Source organism: Hydra vulgaris, chromosome 12 (genome assembly GCF_038396675.1).
Source record: "Hydra vulgaris chromosome 12, alternate assembly HydraT2T_AEP".
In the NCBI taxonomy this organism is placed as follows: Eukaryota; Metazoa; Cnidaria; class Hydrozoa; order Anthoathecata; family Hydridae; genus Hydra; species Hydra vulgaris.
The window spans coordinates 12,357,919-12,377,459 of NC_088931.1; the positions used below are offsets into that span (position 1 = coordinate 12,357,919).

Genomic DNA, 19,541 nt, shown 5'->3' on the forward strand with positions numbered 1-19,541 from the left:
CATAAGTAACTAAAAGAATAGGTGTACTTCCTTTAAAGAATAAAAACTGTTTAGAAAAACTCAACGAAATTATTATTATTCCTCAGAATTAAAAATGTGTTTTTTTGCTTGAAATTTTAATGAGTTTAATGATTTTGCCATATCTTTTTAAGCACTTTTTTTAAAAAAAATTCCATGTCTTAGCTCCTCGAAATGCTATTGAAAATTCTTTACATTTATTTATTTTTATAGGCAGTTTAAAATAATTTAGTTAATTTGTTCTTAGAAAATTTTTTTTCATTTATAATTTTTTCAAATTATAAATAAATTTAGCAAAAGTGAGGTAAAAACAAGTGCTTATCAGAGTTTGTTTTCCAGCCTGCCGGAAAGCGGCATCTGTTATCCTTATTTTCAAAAACTCTGGAGAGCAACATGACTTGTCTGACTACCATTCCATTAGTTTCCCTCCTATCATAAGCAAGTTTTATGAGTCTTTAATTAACGAACACTTAATCTCTCATCTCGAATCTAACAGCTTGCTTTCTGAGCATAAATATGGATTTTGATCTTCTTGTTCTACTGCTGATTTGTTAACTGTAATAACCGACAGGTTTTATCGTGCATTAGATTGATGTGGAGAGGCTAAGGCTATCACTTTCAACCCTTCTAAAGCTTTTGATAAAGTTTGGCCGGCTGGTCTTCTTCATAAGCTCCCTTCTTACGGTCTATAAGGTAACAAAAATGTCTTCAGTTGATAGCACTTCGTTTCCTGTAACTTCAGGGGTTCCGTAAGGTTTAATCTACACTATAGGTTTTGCCCGTTACTTTTTTAAATTAACATTAAAAATCTTCCAGTAACTCTCACATCTAAGGTGGCACTGTTCGCTCACGATACTCGAACAGCCGTGGCGTAATGAAAGCGCACTTGCCTTAGAAACGAAGGATCCGTGGTTCAAACCCCACCTCTGGGCAAGTTTTGCGACATCGGTTTGAAAGGAGGTGTGAACTTCCAATTAAATGCTCATCCGCGGTGCTCTGTGAGAAGACCGTATGAACATCTTGGGGCACCTAAAAAATTTAAAAAAAGAAATACTACCATTTATTCTTGTCTTGATAAGAAGCCAACAATCTTTAATGGCTTGGAGGGAGGATTTAAGCTTCAAAAGGATCTCACTTCTGCTAAAGCATGGGACTCTCAGTGGCCAATGAATTTTAACTCAGATAAGACTCACTTTTTTTCAACTAATAATTATCGCAATAATCTAGATCTTCCTAAATTTATGAACGGTAATGTACTTGATGAATCATTTACCCTTCATCATCTAGAATTAACTGTTACCTCTGATCCTTCTTGGAAAACGTATATCAAGTTCATTGCAAAATTAGCATCAGCTAAGGTTGCATCTCTTTATCGTGCTTGCCCCTTTCTTACTCCGGATTCTATTCTTTATTATCATAAATCTCAAATCCGTCTTTGTATGGAATACTGTAGCCATATTTGGAGTGGATCTTTGAGTGATGTCCTTTTTTTGTTTAGACAAGGTGCAAAAACGCATTGTAAACATAGTTGGACATGCTCTTGCAGCCAACCTCCAACTATTATTACATCGTTGTAATGTTCCTTCTCTTTTCTTTTTTTTTCTATAAATACTATATCTCCTGTGCCATCTACTAAAGTTCTTTCTCGTGTTACTTGTCATTCAATTAAGCCTCATCATTTTTCTGTGTTTGTTCCTAAGTACTATAAAAGTTCTTGTTTGTCTAGTTTTTTTCCTCGAACATTAGCCCTTTGGAAATTGCTTCCTTAATCTTGTTTTCCTGATTCAAATAATTTGCAATCTTTTAAGTTGTCTGTCTATCGTTAGCTTGCTCTGTAAACTTCATCTTTTCTCTTACAGTAACTTCTAACTCTTATAGTGATTGCTTACAGCCTTGTTAGAAGGAAAGATGTTGAAAAAAAAAAGGATTATAAGTAATGAACTTTTGAAAGATGAGATTTGATTAGATTAACTACTTACAAGACTTGCATAGTGTAACATGTTGGTTTCTATTTAAATAAGTCAAAATTGTATTTAAAATTAAGGTTTCTGTTATTATGTATAATTTTTTTCAAGAAAAGGGAAAGGAGGGGTGGAGGAGCAGAGCAGTAATTTAGGCGCTTGGATTAAATTTTTGCTAGGAGGTCTATTTTTTGTTGTTACGCTACTGCTCCTTACATATCACAGACGTTCTGCTACAGGACACTCAATCTCATCATGGCTCACTAAACCTAGCAAGGTGTTATGAAAGAGACATGGTAAAATTTTGAAGTATGATCTGGAAGTAGATGAGGTATTCCTAGTGGAAGCAAACCCACAATATGCGCTTATTAATCATGCCAGCGGTCTTGGTTTTATAGTATCTATTTGTCATCTCGCGCCACCAACCCAAGATTTACCTGGGAAAAACCGAATCTAAGCTTATTGGAGCAATCTACTGGAGACCAGTTGCAAGAACCAGATAAGACTGTGTTACATTAGGTAGGACGTGATTAGTGAAATCAAGATATGAGATTGATGATACGTTCTTAGCAAACAGTTAAGTCTTTAGGTGAGGTAACAAAATCTGAATCATGTAAAGGTGGAGAAATAACAGATTTTCCCTTATTATAGACACTGTTGAAAATTCTCCAGAAGCCTCTGGAGCCTAATTTTGGAGATAAAATACAAGAATTTGTAACCTGAGAATAGCGGGCTTTGTAGTTAGACAAAACCTTTTAACTATGGCTTCTATTAATAGTAAACAGAAGTCTATTATCTAAAGAGCTGTTTTAGCGATAGATATGTAAGTAATGGTTACAACTGGAAATTGCAGCAGCACAATGAGAGGAAAGTAATGGAGAAAAGTGAGGCTTGACCTGGAATTGTTGAGAGGGAATAAAAGATTGCATGCCAGCCTGAATCCAAGAAGTTACATAAGAAGCACATTTTTCAGCAGAAATACAAAAGAAATCTACCCAAGAACCATCATGAAGAAAATCATGGAAAGATTCCCAGTCATCTTTAAGGTAGTTGTAAGAGGTAGGATGATAGGGGGATCTGATAATGAAGAAGAACGAAATTATATTTTATAGGGAGATCAAACTGTGATCAAAAGCATGTAAAGGTGAATGTGAAGAAACTGAGCACTGACTAGGATTAGAAACAAGACATAGTCCGGTAGAAAAGGTAAATGATTTGGATTGTCTGGAAAGTTGATTATTTGTGTTAGGGATTGAGAAAGGCAAAACTTGTGGGCCTTAGTGCTTGCAGAGTCACTGACACTAGAACCATGACATTCAGCGTGATGAACATTCAAGTCACCAATAACAACGATTTTGGCTGAAGGACAAGGAGAAAAAGCTTGGTCAATTGATCAGAAATAACTTCGAATGATCAGAAATAACATCAAAAAGAGTGCAGTTTTGAGATGAAGGAGAGCAATATGGAACAAAGGTGATAAAGTGAAGTGGTGCTAAACAAAAGTACACGAAAGAATAGTCTGTAGATTCAAATCTAGTTTCCAGCCAAATGGATGAATTTTTATGAATGTTAACAGCCAGACCAATAGTCACTATTTGAGTAAGATAACTATCAACACTAACTCACAGGATGAGATAACTGAACTCAAATTAGTCTCACAAAGAGCATATAGATCTGGTGAGCATTGCAAGAAATAAGACTCAACAGAAGAAAGGTTACTTTGAAGACCATAAATATTAGTGAAGGATAGATTTAGAAAACTTATGGATGGCAATGGTTTTTTGAGTTTTATAGTTTTTGATACTTTAGTCGTATTTTAAATTGGTTAATGAACTTGACTCAAAGCACAGGTAGTACTCAGTACACTATCTAACAGTCCAAGCAATTGCCTCATTACTAATTATAAACGAATGATAGATAATACTATCAGCAAATTTAAAAGTGGCTAATGAATTTTAGCTAAACAAACAAAACCCCGTTATTTACTACTAACGTTTATCACAATACTGTTGCTATTCCTATATTGTTGAATGGCAATATTCTTACTTAGTCTTCTACTTTATGTCTTCTCTGATTATCATTCACTACAGACCTCTCATAGATGCCATATATACAATCCATTGCAAAATTAGCATCTGCTAATGTTGCCTCTTTGTTGTGCTTGCGGTTTCCTTACTTCTGATTCCATTCTCTACCTCTATAAATCTCATTTGTTCTTGTATATAATTCTGTTTTCATATTAAGACTAATTATTCTAATTATGCTCTTTCTCTTCTAGAGAAGATTTTAAAATATAGTTGGACCTGCACTATCTGCAAACTTGTCGCCTCTCTCCTATTGTCATAATGTTGCTTCTTCTGTTTTCTCAAAGTACTATTGGCCATTATTCAAACAAAGTATCATCTCTTGTTCCATCAATCAAAAACACAATCTTGTGAATCATCATGTAGTTTTTTTCATGTTTTTACATGTTAATCATATAGTTTTTTTCCATTAATACTGTAGAATTTAACTATAGTCGCGATTGCTCAATAATTTAAATAGTGTTTGCTCCCAGCCTTGCTAGGAGTATATATATATCTAAATATATATATATATATATATATATATATATATATATATATATATATATATATATATATATAATATATATATATATATATATATATATACATTATATATATATATATATTATATATATATATATTATATATATATATATTATATATATATATATATATATATATATATATATATATATATATATATATATATATATATATATATGTATATATATATATATATATATATATATATATATATATATATATATATATATATATATAAATATATATATATATATAAATTAGTAAAAAACACTTATCTAACTTTTATCTTAATATGCAACAATTAAACAAATTAAAATTTTTTTAATAATAATTTATAACCTGTAAAATATTTTTTTATATAAACTGAATTTTTTTTGAGATTTAGTAACTCTTCCTGATGATCCAGCAATGGTGAAACTTAAAGTAGAAGATAAAAGTTAGATAAGTGTTTTTTACTAATTTATCATTGCTGTGTTCTTTAAGAACATTGAGCACTCTATTTGTAAAATACACTAACATAATTTACATATATATATATATATATATATATATATATATATATGTAAATTATGTTAGTGTATTTTACAAATAGAGTGCTCAATGTTCTCAAAGAATAGAGCAATAGTAAATTAGTAAAAAACACTTATCTAACTTTTATCTTCTACTTTAAGTTTCACCATTGCTAGATCATCAGGAAGAGTTACTAAATCTCAAAAAAAATTCAGTTTATAGAAAAAAATATTTTACAGGAAGTTATAAATTATTATAAAAAAATGTTAATTTGTTTAATTGTTGCATATTAAGATAAAAGTTAAATAAGTGTTTTTTACTAATTTATATATATATATATATATATATATATATATATATATATATATATATATATATATATATATATATATATATATATATATATATATATATACATATATATATATATATATATATATATATATATATATATATATATATATATATATATATATATATATATATATATATATATATATATATATATATATATATATATATATATATATATATATATATATATATATATATATATATATATATATATATATATATATATATATATATATATATATATATATATATATATTACATCTGTTTATAAAGTAATATATTATTGCATTTTTACTAAATACATGCTTGTTTTAGATAATATATACATATATATCTAATATATATACATATATATCTAATACAATTATATATATATATAATATATATATATATATATATATATATATATATATATATATATATATATATATAATAATAATAATAATAATAATAATAATAATAATAATAATAATAATAATAATATAAAATCTATAATCTATAGGCATCAAAAATAATTATTTCATACTGTGATCATGAAAACCAAAAAAAAAAACAAGCGTGAAACATGGAGTAATAAGTCAGAGTTTATCTTGGCATCAGTGGGATTAGCTGTTGGTGTGGGAAATGTTTGGAGATTTCCTTATCTTTGTCAAAAAAATGGAGGAGGTAGTTTTTGTATTTATGTTGTTTTAACTCACATATTAGCATATATTTATTCACAACATTTTTCAAAAGTAATTTGTTTTATAGTTTGACACAAAAGCAAAAGAGAGTTCTTTATTTTAATAAAATCTATGACATAAATTTTATTAAAATAGTATAGAAGATCAATATAATCAAATTTTTTTTTATAGATAATAAAAACCTTATTCTCATAAACAATATTATTGAGGGTCCGGTAGCCCTAGTAAATTTATTATTGTTTTATTAGAGACCATTTTAACGCAACCACTCTTTAAGCTCCTCTAAGCTTTTGTTAAGCTTATTCAGTGTTTTATAGGAGTTTTCTCCTTCAAAGCACTCTAAGGTGTCATCTGCAAATAGATTGATGTCATTCATATAGATTATTAAGAGTAGGGGTCCAAGATTTTATTTACCCATTAAGCATTTTTCCTCTCACATTTTGTTTTTTTAATTTATTAACTAAAAGTCTTCTGTTAATTGTTTCAAATGCCTTTTTTAAATCTAACATTATGGCTATTTCAAATTTATTAGCATTAATTAAAAATTTCTATTTAGAGACAATAGTTTAAATAGCTGTTTATGTTGAGCAACCTATCCAGAATCCAAATTGGTTTTTATTAATTAGAATATTTACTTCAAAGTAGTTAGATAGGTGAGTATGAACACACATTTCAAGCAATTTTTCATTGACGGAGAGGATGTTAATAGGTCTCATATCTTGAGGACGTATTATAGTAGACTTATCCCACTTACCAGGTACTATACCATCTGTAACGATAGATTAACTAACTTTATAAGTTTATTTTTAATTGAAGGATATTGTTTTTTAAAAATAGATACACTAATTTCTTTACATATTGTTTTTGTTCCTTGTGTACTCTATTCAAGTTAATCAAGTGTTTCTTGAGATATATTTCTGAACTTTTATATAAACCTTTAACATTTTTGTCTACCATAATGTGATTTTTAACTTCATTTTTTCTGTGACTTTTTATTGAAATTTGGATATCAATAATACTTTTGATGAGGAATTCATGGTTCTTACTGATTATTGAATTATTATTCATTTTTTCATTTTTTGTATTTTCCATATTGTATTTGACACATGACATTTTGATAATTCATATTGTCGTAGAGTTTAATAGTTTTATATTTTACTTACAAATTGTCACATTTCTCAACTTTAACATCAAATTTATACTTGGTACCTAAATGATTTGATCAATACAGGTACTTTTATATTCAATATTTCTTGTAGAGTTGACTGTAACTAGAATGGCTTATGATCTTTAAACTAGGGTTCTTGTTCACTTTTTTCTACTTTTTTGAGACGCTTATTCCTCTTAGAACTTCAATGTCGAAAGCTCTCATAATAACAACTTCTTCATACTTAATGTTTACATTATTTATATAAGATCCATAACAGTCAATAAACTCATTTATCAAGATTTGATGAGGAAAAGTATATATATCATAATATATATACTTTTAAAATCCATTGCAAATTGTTCTACCCCATTTATTTTGTCGATTAAACCATTTATATCGACCAGAACTTATTCAAGTATTCTATCTGTCTTTGGTTGGTATCTTATTTGTTTTCCAATCCTTTCTTTAATTGCTGTATATATAGACATAATGGTCATATTGTAAATGACAATCTTTGCCATTCTCTCTGCAGCAGGGTAAACAGTATTTAAGTTTCTTGTTTGGACAATTTTTAGATTTGTGTTCATAGGCACAAAATTGTGCTCAAATAAGTTATCATTAATTCCATTACCCAAAACTCAATTTCTCTTAACTCCTCACTGCGCTGTTAGGAGTGAATTTGTTTGAAGAAAAAAAGAAAGGTGTTTACAAGTTTTTAGTAGTAGTTTGAAAATAATTTGTATTACAATACTTTCAGGTGCATTTTTGGTACCATATTTTATAATGATGGTATTTCAAGGACTTCCTCTCTTTGTGATAGAGTTTGCAATTGGACAAAGAATGCAAAAAAGTGCTGTTTATTGCTGGAATAATATCCACCCTGCCTTATTTGGGGTTGGTATCTCTTGCATGTTGGTATCTTTTGCTATGTGTTCTTATTACATTGTGATAATAACATGGTGTTTTTATTATCTTTTTATATCTTTTACAAGTGAACTACCTTGGCAACAAAAATTTTGTTTAAATTACCAGAGTTATTTTAATTTGGAGTCTAATTTAACAGTGTTGAAAAGTCAAAATCAGTCTGATCCTAATATTTCAAATTTAACAAATTACTTGCAGCATCAATACAATGATTTTCCTGATTGTTGTGTTCGAGACTCAGCTCAATATTATTGGTATAATAATGTTTTGCAAGTTTCTTCAAATCTTCATTCAAGCGGTGTACTGAACTGGAGAATGTTTGGATGTTTATTGCTTGCATGGGTATTGGTATATATGTGTGTTCTAAAAGGAGTCAAGTCAAGTGGCAAGGTAAATTTATTATTGTTTAATTATTAATTTTATCAATAAATACAGATAATCATACTAATACATATTGACTAACATGCATATTGCTTGTAGTAAAATGCTAATTGAGTTTAAATTTTTGACATTTAACTTTATTATACTTATATTTATATATTTTATATTATTTTATAATAAGGCTTGTATTTATAGAGTTAGTTAAAGAAGTACTCAATGCAGACTAAGGTGGGCTGAAAGTAATGTAAAAAAAAAATTTGCAAATCTATAATTGGCACGGGGTGGAATAGTTACTCCATAGTAGCATTAGTGAATTAAAAAAAGTAGAGCTCATAAATTTGTTGGTATTGGGGTGCCCCCAACACTCTTGAAATATCACCAAATTTATGCAGTTTTGTAGTTTTCTGGCATTTTACATACAACTAAGCAATGTTTAATTTAGTTACTTAAAATACTTGTACTAAACAGTACACAAGTACACACTACACATGCAAATAAAATGTTAAAGTCTGTATTGTGCTTTGTTGTCAAACGTTTTCATTTTCTTTCTGGATTCAATACCATAATGTCTCGTTGTTCAGTGCAAACTGCTGCCGAAACCTCAGTCACTAGACGAATATGTTGCTGGGTGGCTTGGGTGTGGCAGGGAAATTGTGGCAGGCTCCTAACAAGCTGGTTGTTCCTGTTCTTAACGCAGTCTTGTAGCTCTGCTTCAGCCAAGTGTTTTGTCATCGGAGGTTCACAGTGGTGTTCGTTGTTCCAGTTTACCAGGTCAATGTAATCTCTGGCATTGAAGTTTAAACTTGGAACTCAAAATTGTCGCAGTGCTTCTGATGCATTCTCCTTCCGTACAGCAAGTATCCGTCTGCAGTCCAGCTCTCTGATGTGGTCTCTTTCATCAGCTAGCATTGCCAACAAGATGTTCTCAGAATGGCAAAAGAACCGTTTTTGGCAATTACGGGATCAACAATCACTTTGAGTTCCGGTTTCATGTATCTGGAAAACTGTATTAGTCTCCACATGTCGCGATCCTTCCGTGCACACCGACCTGACTTTAATGTGGAACCATAGTGGTGCATACACAGTCATGACATACGTGACAAGTTCCACAAGATTCTTGGAAGGAATAGCTGTTGCTACATATAACCGAAGCAGCCTGTTAGTGGTAGTCAACCAACTTGAATGTACCACCGGCCCGGGCTTTTGCAACGCAAGATCTTCAAGACATTGCCCAGTCTCTACTGCTTTACACATGTTGAACAAATATTTTTGATCCGTGCTCAAGTCAGCAAAATCCACAGGAGGACAGTTGTCAAACTTTAAAGCCACAAATGGTAAAATGGGCAATTCTTCACATGTCGGTAATAAACTTCCAATGGGTCCAGAAAACAATTTTGGACCACTCGTAACCAGAGGCGTGGTGGCTCTAAAAAGCCCATGCAGGATTTTAATTAAAAGGCCTATATTTCCAGTATTTTACCATATATGCTTGATGTAAAGGCCCATACGAAAAAAAAAATGTATATGTATATATATATATACGATGCAGCAACCACGTTTTTGTTTTGATTTTCTTAAAACACCATTTACCACAAGCAGATACGATTAGTATTTTATTGTTTGAAGAACATAACCTAACACAAAATTAAAAATCAAAGATTTTAGTTTTTCTATTACTATATAATGATATATATTTTATTGTATAATAATATAAATTTTTTTAAATTATATATAATTTTTTTTCTAAAATAAATATTGAAAATCTTCAAAAATAAGAAATTCTTTTTATAGATAGTTTATGCTTTTGTTTAATTTAGTGTTTTAATTTTTTTAACATTTTCGCATAAACTCACAACAGCAAAAATGCCGGTCTAAAAATGGTGCCGTTATTGACATAATTTATCATAAAAGTTTTTATAACGTTGTTTCATTTAGCAGTTACTTAATTGAAAGTATTACATATTTTTTCCAAAAATGCTATTTTATTGTTTTTTCATTTCAAAAATAAAACAAAATTAAAATAATGAAAATAAAAAAATTTAAATAATATTATAACTATTAAAATAATTAATAGTTATAAAATTGTGTTGTAAATAAGTAAATTGTTAAGGTGTAAAATCAAATTGTATTTGAAAATATTTGCGGTACTCCCACACCTCAATTTAAAAAAATTCATTAAATAATATGGTTTTACGCTATTTTTTAAAGGTTTTATTTGTGTATTTATATAATACATAATTTAAAGTTTGCATAAAACATATCTTCTTTAAATGTACTTTTTGTACAGCCATCATCCTTTTTTTAATCTGTCTGAGGACAGGATATTACGGAGTAATTTGTTTACTTACATACAATAATATAAACTGTATAAAAATAAAAAACTTTATTTAGTATAAAACAATTTTATATCTGTTTCGAAACGTTACAAAAATGCAAAACATGACTTCGATACTTATTTATATAAAACTTAATTTAAAATTTAACACCAAAACATTTTTCTTAAATTACTAAAACGCAATACAATTACTATATAGTAATTGTATTGCGTTTTAATTCATTTAAAAAAATATTTTGGGGTTAAATTTTAAATTAAGTTAATTTAAGTCCAACAATAATAATATGGGTCTGCGGACTTTTTTAAATTTATTTTGCCAACATTACGATCATTAAAAACTGTTTATGGGTTCATAATTTTTCTTATGAAAAAAATATCATAGTACGCCTTAAAATATCTACTATGTTTTCAGAGCAATATTATTATTATGCTAAATACTAATATAATTGTGCTCAAAGTTGAAGACTTAGGGTGGAATGCAAGAAGCGAATTTGAGTCAAGTTCGACTTGAACTTTACTTTGTAACCAATAGCGGCAGAGTATTTTTTGAGGGGAACACCCATACTCTGCTGCTATTGGTTACAATGTGAAGTTCAAGTCGAACTTGACTCAAGTTTGCTTCTTGCATTCCGCCCTTAAAATCAAGGGATTAATAAAATTTGATTTGTGAAAACATAAATATTGTAAATGATTGTGGAATTTCTTTAAAATGTAGAAAAAATTAAAATTTGCCAAAAGGCCCATATTTAGATGAGAAAGTAAAAAGCCCATGTGGGAATCCCCCATAACCTCTGGCGCCACTACGCCTCTGCTCCTAACTCCATTATATGAGTAATCAGATGCCTCAGCGGTAATTCATTTACATGCAATAAGCAGACAAACCACTGAAGGGGTCTACCAAGGCGCTTTTCGAGCAAACTGATCGCACCTCGGTGTGTGCCGGTATTGACATTAGTGCCATCGTACCCAATAGCCATTAGATCCTCTGTTTTGACTTTATTCTCCTTTAGAAAGTCCCAGATACCTGTAGTTATGGTCTTGGCTCCTCTACTTGAAGGTGTAATATGGCCTAGGTACTCTAAATTTGGCTTGCGAACTAGACACACATGTTCTTTTACAATAATCCGTCCATGGTTTTTGTTACTTTTTCTAGTTTGTACTCTGGTCTTATCTTTGCAGCCATCGAAATAGAGTCCATTCAGTTTTTGCTGGAATGCCTGGGTTTGTAATCGCTTTCTGACTTTTCGCTGTTCTCTGCCAGATTTATTCTTATCTATTACCATTGATGTGTCCCCCTTGTGTATAAGGCCCACATCTTGCAATGTTGCACTGACAATAGCTGCTGCACAATGACCTGGAACTTTATATCTGTCACACATCTTAGCTACATTTGGTAGTTCAAGTTGCATTTGTTCACGTTGCCAAAACATTTACATTGTCAACTTGTTCATCAATTTGGATACATTTGCAATGTTTTTCCATGAAATCATCAACTCGTTTTTGGCGTTTTTGTCGTAACACGATTTTTTTTGTAGTTCTTACATCAACGCCGATCATCATTTTTCGTTGATTTTGTTGGTCCGTCAAGAAGCTTCTCTCCGCAGGCGGCACCTTATGCTCAAGTGTGGATCTGCAACTTGGAAAATTGATACATTTGCAGATTGCAATATCAAATAGTTGCAGATCTGTTTCGGTAGCAAATCTTTTAAGTCGCTTGGTGTCACATTGTCTGGATTTATATGGTTTTAGCAAGTTTCTGTAATTGCTGTGGAGCATTCTGATTTTCTCTACAATTCTCTTGTGTGATATTACCGGGATTGATGCTTTGATCCATATATGCTCGATATGTTGCACTGTTCTTTCTGTGACTGTGGAAACTGCAGGATCTAGAGCACTGTCTGTCACTTTCATCTCTCGTTGTATCTGCAAAAAGGTTCGCATTGTATCCGACTTTGTTGGCAGCTGGGTCTCTTTGTCTCTGGACAGATAACCGAAAACCGGACAGCATTGAGAAATTCTTGTCGGCTTTTTCGATGCGCTGCGGGGTGTAGTATTGCACTTTTCCGTTTCCTGAAAACATAAACAACATGAATTCAGTTATTGCTGAGAAGCAGCCGATGCATGTAAACTTTAACCCTAACCCCAACTCTAACTTTTACTTTAACCCTAACTCTTCTCAAGTTAGCATGGTTTGCTAAGTTCTGTCACGTAATAATGATAGGGTTACGGTTATGTAATAATGCAATAATGTAATAAATATAGTCGTACTGCTTACCTAAGCATTAGTCAAATTCTTTGGTTTGCTACTGGGTGTCATATTAACTTCCGACATTCTTTTTTTTGCCGAAAAGTACATTAAGTTAATTGTATAGTATTTACTTTATTTTCGTTACGAATGAGTGATAATAGAGAAAGCAAAGAATATTTACAACTGTCTGTTGCATTACCTAACTATCTGACTCTGTTTCACTGCCCTTAATTATAATTATGGTTGCTTTTGGTAGTACTTGATTGGAAGCTATACCATTTTAAAACCAAATTGGGCCATTTGGCAGTCATAAAATTGGGACGCCCTGGGGCACCACAAGATGACTTCCAAAATTCAAAATATTTTGCACAATAACTAACAAGGTCATGGAGCAACTATTGCACGCCCTGTTGTTTCCTAGTTTTCAAGACAGTTTTTCCAGCCCACCTTAATGCAGACACTAGAGTTTTTACTTTAGTAGTTTTAACCCAAAAAAATGACACTAATGTCTTACTTGTTAAAAATAGTTCTTGGAAATTCTTGGTTTTCCTAAAAACTTTTTAAGAATTTAAAAAAAAAAAATTTTTTATCAAGAAAGTTTTTACCAATTAAATAATAGAATGATTTTACAATAATAAAAATTTAATAAAATATTTTTATTCATATATATTTTTAATTAAGTTCCTAAATTATTTTGTAAACCTTGAAATTTTTCTAGTGGTAGTATGAAAGTATCTGGTTGTAAAAAATACTTAAATAAGAAAATGATATTATTGAAACTTATTGTGGAAAGTCCAAACACCACACAGGGTTTGTACTGTACCTGGAAAATCTGGAAAATTAGTTAATTTTGGCTAAAAACCTGGAAAACCTGGAAAAGTCAGGTAATTTTTTTTAATCAGATAGTCAGGGAAAAGTTGGGGAATTCTGATTGGGAAGTTACTTGTGTTATAATTAACCAATTATGATACTGTTGGTGCCATCCATTAATTTATTTTGACAATTAAAAAAATACCCTACAGTGTTTCACAAGAAGGCGTATGTTAGCACGCCATTATATGACCACGCAATTTGACCACAGCTTTTAATTTTTTTTTAAATTGTAATAAAAATGTGCTGAAAACCTTAACAAAAACTTAAAAGAAAATGACAGCAAACTAAACTAACAAAAAAAAAAAAAATCTTAATGAAAGAGAACAAAATAAACAAGTAAACATAAGAAACTAAAACTCCTAATTACATTTTAACTCTTAATGAAATTACATTTGGAATAAACAACTTTGATATTTTCTAATGTCTTTATATTATGAAAAACGCTTTTGAATCAAGTAACAAATTGTTTCAATAAACAATTTTTATTCAAATTATCTATGTTGTTATTCTATTATTACAATAATGTTCTTTTTTTTTTACTTATAAAAAAAACTATTTATATATTTACTTTTTTTAATGATCAATTTAGATCGTTAAAAGCTATTTCTTTAATTAAAAAAAGGTTTATTTCAATGAAGCATGGTTAAACAATAACCCTATTTCAATGAAGCATGATTAAACAATTACCTTCATTTTGATTCTTGGCCGATGAAAGGGAAAGATAATGCCAAGGTTAAATGCAAATTATGCCATAAAATAATTGAACTTTTGAATATGGGTATTCAAACACTAAAAAGTCACGAAAAAGGAATAAAGCATACTACAGTTGCAAGCAATTTTTTTTTTAGGTATATTATTATTTTTAGCAACCGTATGCTGCTAAAAATAATAATATACCTAATTCGGTGGAAGAGTCTAATTTAAAGATAACTGTTATTTCTCAAAAGGATACATTATAAAACCACAATTATTAGAACTCATTGTATCAAGTACTGATAAAACTTGTGCAGAAATTATACGGGCATTGCATTATTGCTTAAATAAAATTTCTAACAATTCAAACAAAGATGCCACTAATTTGTTTCAAGCTATGTTTCCTGACAGTGAGATTGCTAAATCTTTTCAAATGGGACCAAATAAAGTTGGGTATAACATCACTCATGGACTTGGGCCTCATTTCAAAACTTTACTTAAACGACAACTAAGCCTGTCTCCCTGGATTGTTGTGTCCTTTAATAAATCACTCAACAAGAAAACTCAAACTTGTTAAATAAAATTCATACTCATCCAATATTGAAGAAAAAATGCAAGTTAAAGTGAGGTATTGGGATTTTTCATTTATAGGACATTGTACCAGACTTGATTTGCTGTATCATTTTAATAAAACGATAAGTGATCTTATTATCAGCAAGGTTATTCAGGTCTCTATGAATATACCTAGTGTCAACTTAAAATTTCACAGAGACGTTCAAAACAAATGTGACGAACACAAACTTATTGATATAGGCTGCTGTTCTCAACACAATAATTCATGATGCTTTCAAAACAAGTGTATAATCAACTGATTGGGAAATTTAAAAGATGTTCAAAAGCTGCTTTATCTATATTCTTCTGCCAGAAGAAGTGACTCGATCAGTATCACTGAAGGTTCTGTGTTCCCGCTTTCATTTTGCGCAACCAGTTGTGTTAAAGACAAAAAGGTAGCAGAAAGAATAATTAGTATTTGGTCTTCTATTATAAAAGTTGTAATTTATTGTGAGGCTCTGTCTAAAAGTAAACAGCCATTTGGCTGTTTACTTTTAGACATTAAATTATATGAATTTGTTGCAAATACTGTTAAAAAGGAACCTTCCCTTGTAAGATTCCAGTTCTTTAGCTTCCTGGTGAGCATATTTGAATTGTTTCTGAAGCTCTATCAGACAGATGCTCCAATGTTACCTCATATGAATGGTGATCTTGTGCAGTTGGTTAAGGGTATTCTTAGAATGTTCATTAAATCTGAAACTATTGAGACTTGCTCAAAACTGTCAAAGCTCAGAAAGAATGATGCAGTTATTTTAACGATGTTAAAAAATTTAAAATTCAATGCATGCATATTTTGATTTCAGCTGCTGAAAAGTTATTTAAAAGATGTCCGCTTGATTCTGTGGTTGTTAAAATGAGTACTTGTTTGCTGCCAAATTTTTATGATCAGATCACACCTAAAAAAAAATTAGAATCAAATGAAAACATTGCTGCATCATCTTATCTTACTTGAAGTTTTAATTGCTTCTTATTCAAACAAAGTTATCAACCAGTTCTCAAAGTTTATGTCATCAGAATTTGCAATGAATTGTGGGATGTTTCCATTAGCTATGATCAAAAAAATAAATGCTTCAATTATTTTTACTTCAAAGACATTGACATCAAAAAGTATCCAGAGTTGTTATCTGTCATTAAGTTGGTTCTGACTCAGAGTCATGGACAGGCATCGGTTGAACGGGGGTTTAGTAATAATAAGGATGTAACTGACAATATATCAACAGATGGTATTGTTGGGCAGCGTCTTGTGTGTGGTTTCATGCTTACCAACAACCTCAACCACTATCCAAATTATATCAGAAATGAAAGCTGTTTTTAAATTTGCACATCAAAAATACTAACTCAAGCTTGAGGAAAAGAAGTTAAAGAATAAAAAACATGCAATGCTAGGCATTTGTCACATGCAATGAAGCACATTTGTCGACAGGAAGACAAAAGATTTCTACCCAAGAGCCATCACAAAGAAAATCACGGAAAGAGTCCCAGTCAGCTTTAAGGTAGTTGTAAGAGGTACGATAATAGGGGGATTCAGGTGATGAAGAAGAAGTTTTAGAGAGATCAAACTGTGATCAGAAGCACCTAAGGGTGAATGTGGAGAAACTGAGCACTGACTAGGTTCAGAAATAAGACATAAGTCGAGTAGAGAAGGTAAATGATTTGGGTTGTCTGGAAAATGAGTTGGAAAGTTGACTATTTGAGTTAGGGATTGAGAAAGGCAAAAGTTGTGGGCTTAAATGCCTGCAGAGTCACTGACACTAGAGCCAAGCCATTCAGAGTGGTGAGCATTAAAGTCACTGACAACAACTATATTAGCTGATGGATAAAGAGAAAGCACTTGGTCAATATGATCAGAAGTAACATCAAAAAGAGTGCAGTCTTGAGATGAAGGAGAGCAATATAGAACAAAAAGAAAAAAGATAGAGTGAAGTGGTGCTAAACGAAAGCACATGAATGAATAGTCTGTGGATTCAAACCTAGTTTCACAACTAATGGTTGAATTCTTACGAATATAAATGCCCAGGCCAAGCATGTGACTATTGGAGTCTTTGTGAATTAAAGGATTATAACCATCAACGCTAAGATCACAAGATGAGAAAAGAATATATATATTATTAGAAAATACATAATATTAGAAAATATACATACATAATATTAGAAAATATACATACATAATATTAGAAAATATACATACATAATATTAGAAAATATACATACATAATATTAGAAAATATACATACATAATATTAGAAAATACATAATATTAGAAAATATACATACATAATATTAGAAAATATATATACATAATATTAGAAAATATACATACATAATATTAGAAAATACATAATATTAGAAAATATACATACATAATATTAGAAAATATACATACATAATATTAGAAAATATACATACATAATATTAGAAAATATACATACATAATATTAGAAAATATACATACATAATATTAGAAAATATATAATATTAGAAAATATACATACATAATATTAGAAAATATATAATATTAGAAAATATACATACATAATATTAGAAAATATATAATATTAGAAAATATACATACATAATATTAGAAAAGATACATACATAATATTAGAAAATATACATACATAATATTAGAAAATATACATACATAATATTAGAAAATATACATACATAATATTAGAAAATATACATACATAATATTAGAAAATATACATACATAATATTAGAAAATATACATACATAATATTAGAAAATATACATACATAATATTAGAAAATATACATACATAATATTAGAAAATATACATACATAATATTAGAAAATATACATACATAATATTAGAAAATATACATACATAATATTAGAAAATATACATACATAATATTAGAAAATATACATACATAATATTAGAAAATATACATACATAATATTAGAAAATATACATACATAATATTAGAAAAGAACATATATATATTATGTAGGTTTATGTGTGTATATTATGTGCATGAGTATAATAATGTTAGATTTATGTTCAGTTGCCCTTTAGGTGTCTAAAACATTGCTAATGTATTAAATTTTTTTTTTTTAATAATTTATTTAGGTCAACCCATAGAATGGGTTTAAATAAAGGAAAAACAGTTAAATGTCATTTGTAGAAATATTTTTAATATTTAATTTATTATTCTAATGTTATGCTTTAATTAAATACTAAATAAAGTATTTTTTTTGATAATTAAAGAACACTGCCACACGAAATATCAAAAATCCTTTACATTTGTTTCTCATAGAGAAAATAAAGTCTATAAAATTTTGAATAAAACTATTTTACTCTGAACATTATTTCAATTTAGTAGACTTCTTTTTATTTTGTTTAGAAAATGTTCAACACTTTGTATGCACATTTAATTTGCAAAGAACTTTATTAGCAATCTTATTTATGAGCTTTTTAAAAGTTTTGTTATAGTTAATATAATAATATAGTTAAAGTTACTCTTAATATTATTTATATAGATTCTTAGATTAAAAATTTATAAAAAGTAGTTTTATATCTAAGTATCTGCTGTAGACAATTGTCTGGTTGTCCTGCTAGGTAACAGTCTGTTATTTATTTGTAGTTTCAGTTGTCATTTGAGAAGAATAGTTTTCTTTTACTGCTGAATGAAAATATGAGCATAATATAACACTGCTGTATATTTGTTTATGATACAATATGAATGTGCCTATGTATTTATATGTTTTATGTTACAGGCAGCTTACCTTACAGCAACATTCCCTTATGTTATACTGATTATTCTATTTTTTCGTGGTGTTACTCTTGAAGGTGCAGGAGAAGGAATAAAAGTTTTTTTTAAAGCTGATGTAAGTTGTTTTTTTTTAACATGGTTTATGAAATATATTTTTTTTAATTTAAAGATATTCAATATCTGTCTTGTTTTATAATATATTTTTTATATATCATTATAATATATTTCTTCATTAAAATCAATTGAAGTTCACAAATTAACAAAACTTATATAATGTGTATCAGTACAAAATCAAAAGTCTTTAATTTGTATGCATACTAAATGTAGATAATTTCTGTGCCTACTAAATGTAGATGATTTGTATCCAAAATAAATGTAGGTAAACAACGGATTCTTAAAATGTTAAATAACTTTTATAAGATCTTGCAGTAGTGAACTTCAAGGTTTTTTTAT

General features: G+C 29.3%; 1 protein-coding gene across 1 annotated transcript in view; it reads left to right on the top strand.

Annotated features, from left to right (window-relative positions):
* The window catches only part of LOC101238797 (sodium-dependent neutral amino acid transporter B(0)AT2), a 40,431-nt gene that overhangs the window by 7,689 nt on the left and 13,201 nt on the right, over nucleotides 1–19,541 (top strand). The window contains exons 2-4 of the mRNA XM_065812203.1: nucleotides 5,955–6,118; nucleotides 8,043–8,599; nucleotides 19,093–19,203. Coding sequence (XP_065668275.1) covers nucleotides 5,986–6,118; nucleotides 8,043–8,599; nucleotides 19,093–19,203 — 801 coding nt within the window. The 5' untranslated portion in view covers nucleotides 5,955–5,985. The remainder of the gene's footprint in view (nucleotides 1–5,954; nucleotides 6,119–8,042; nucleotides 8,600–19,092; nucleotides 19,204–19,541) is intronic.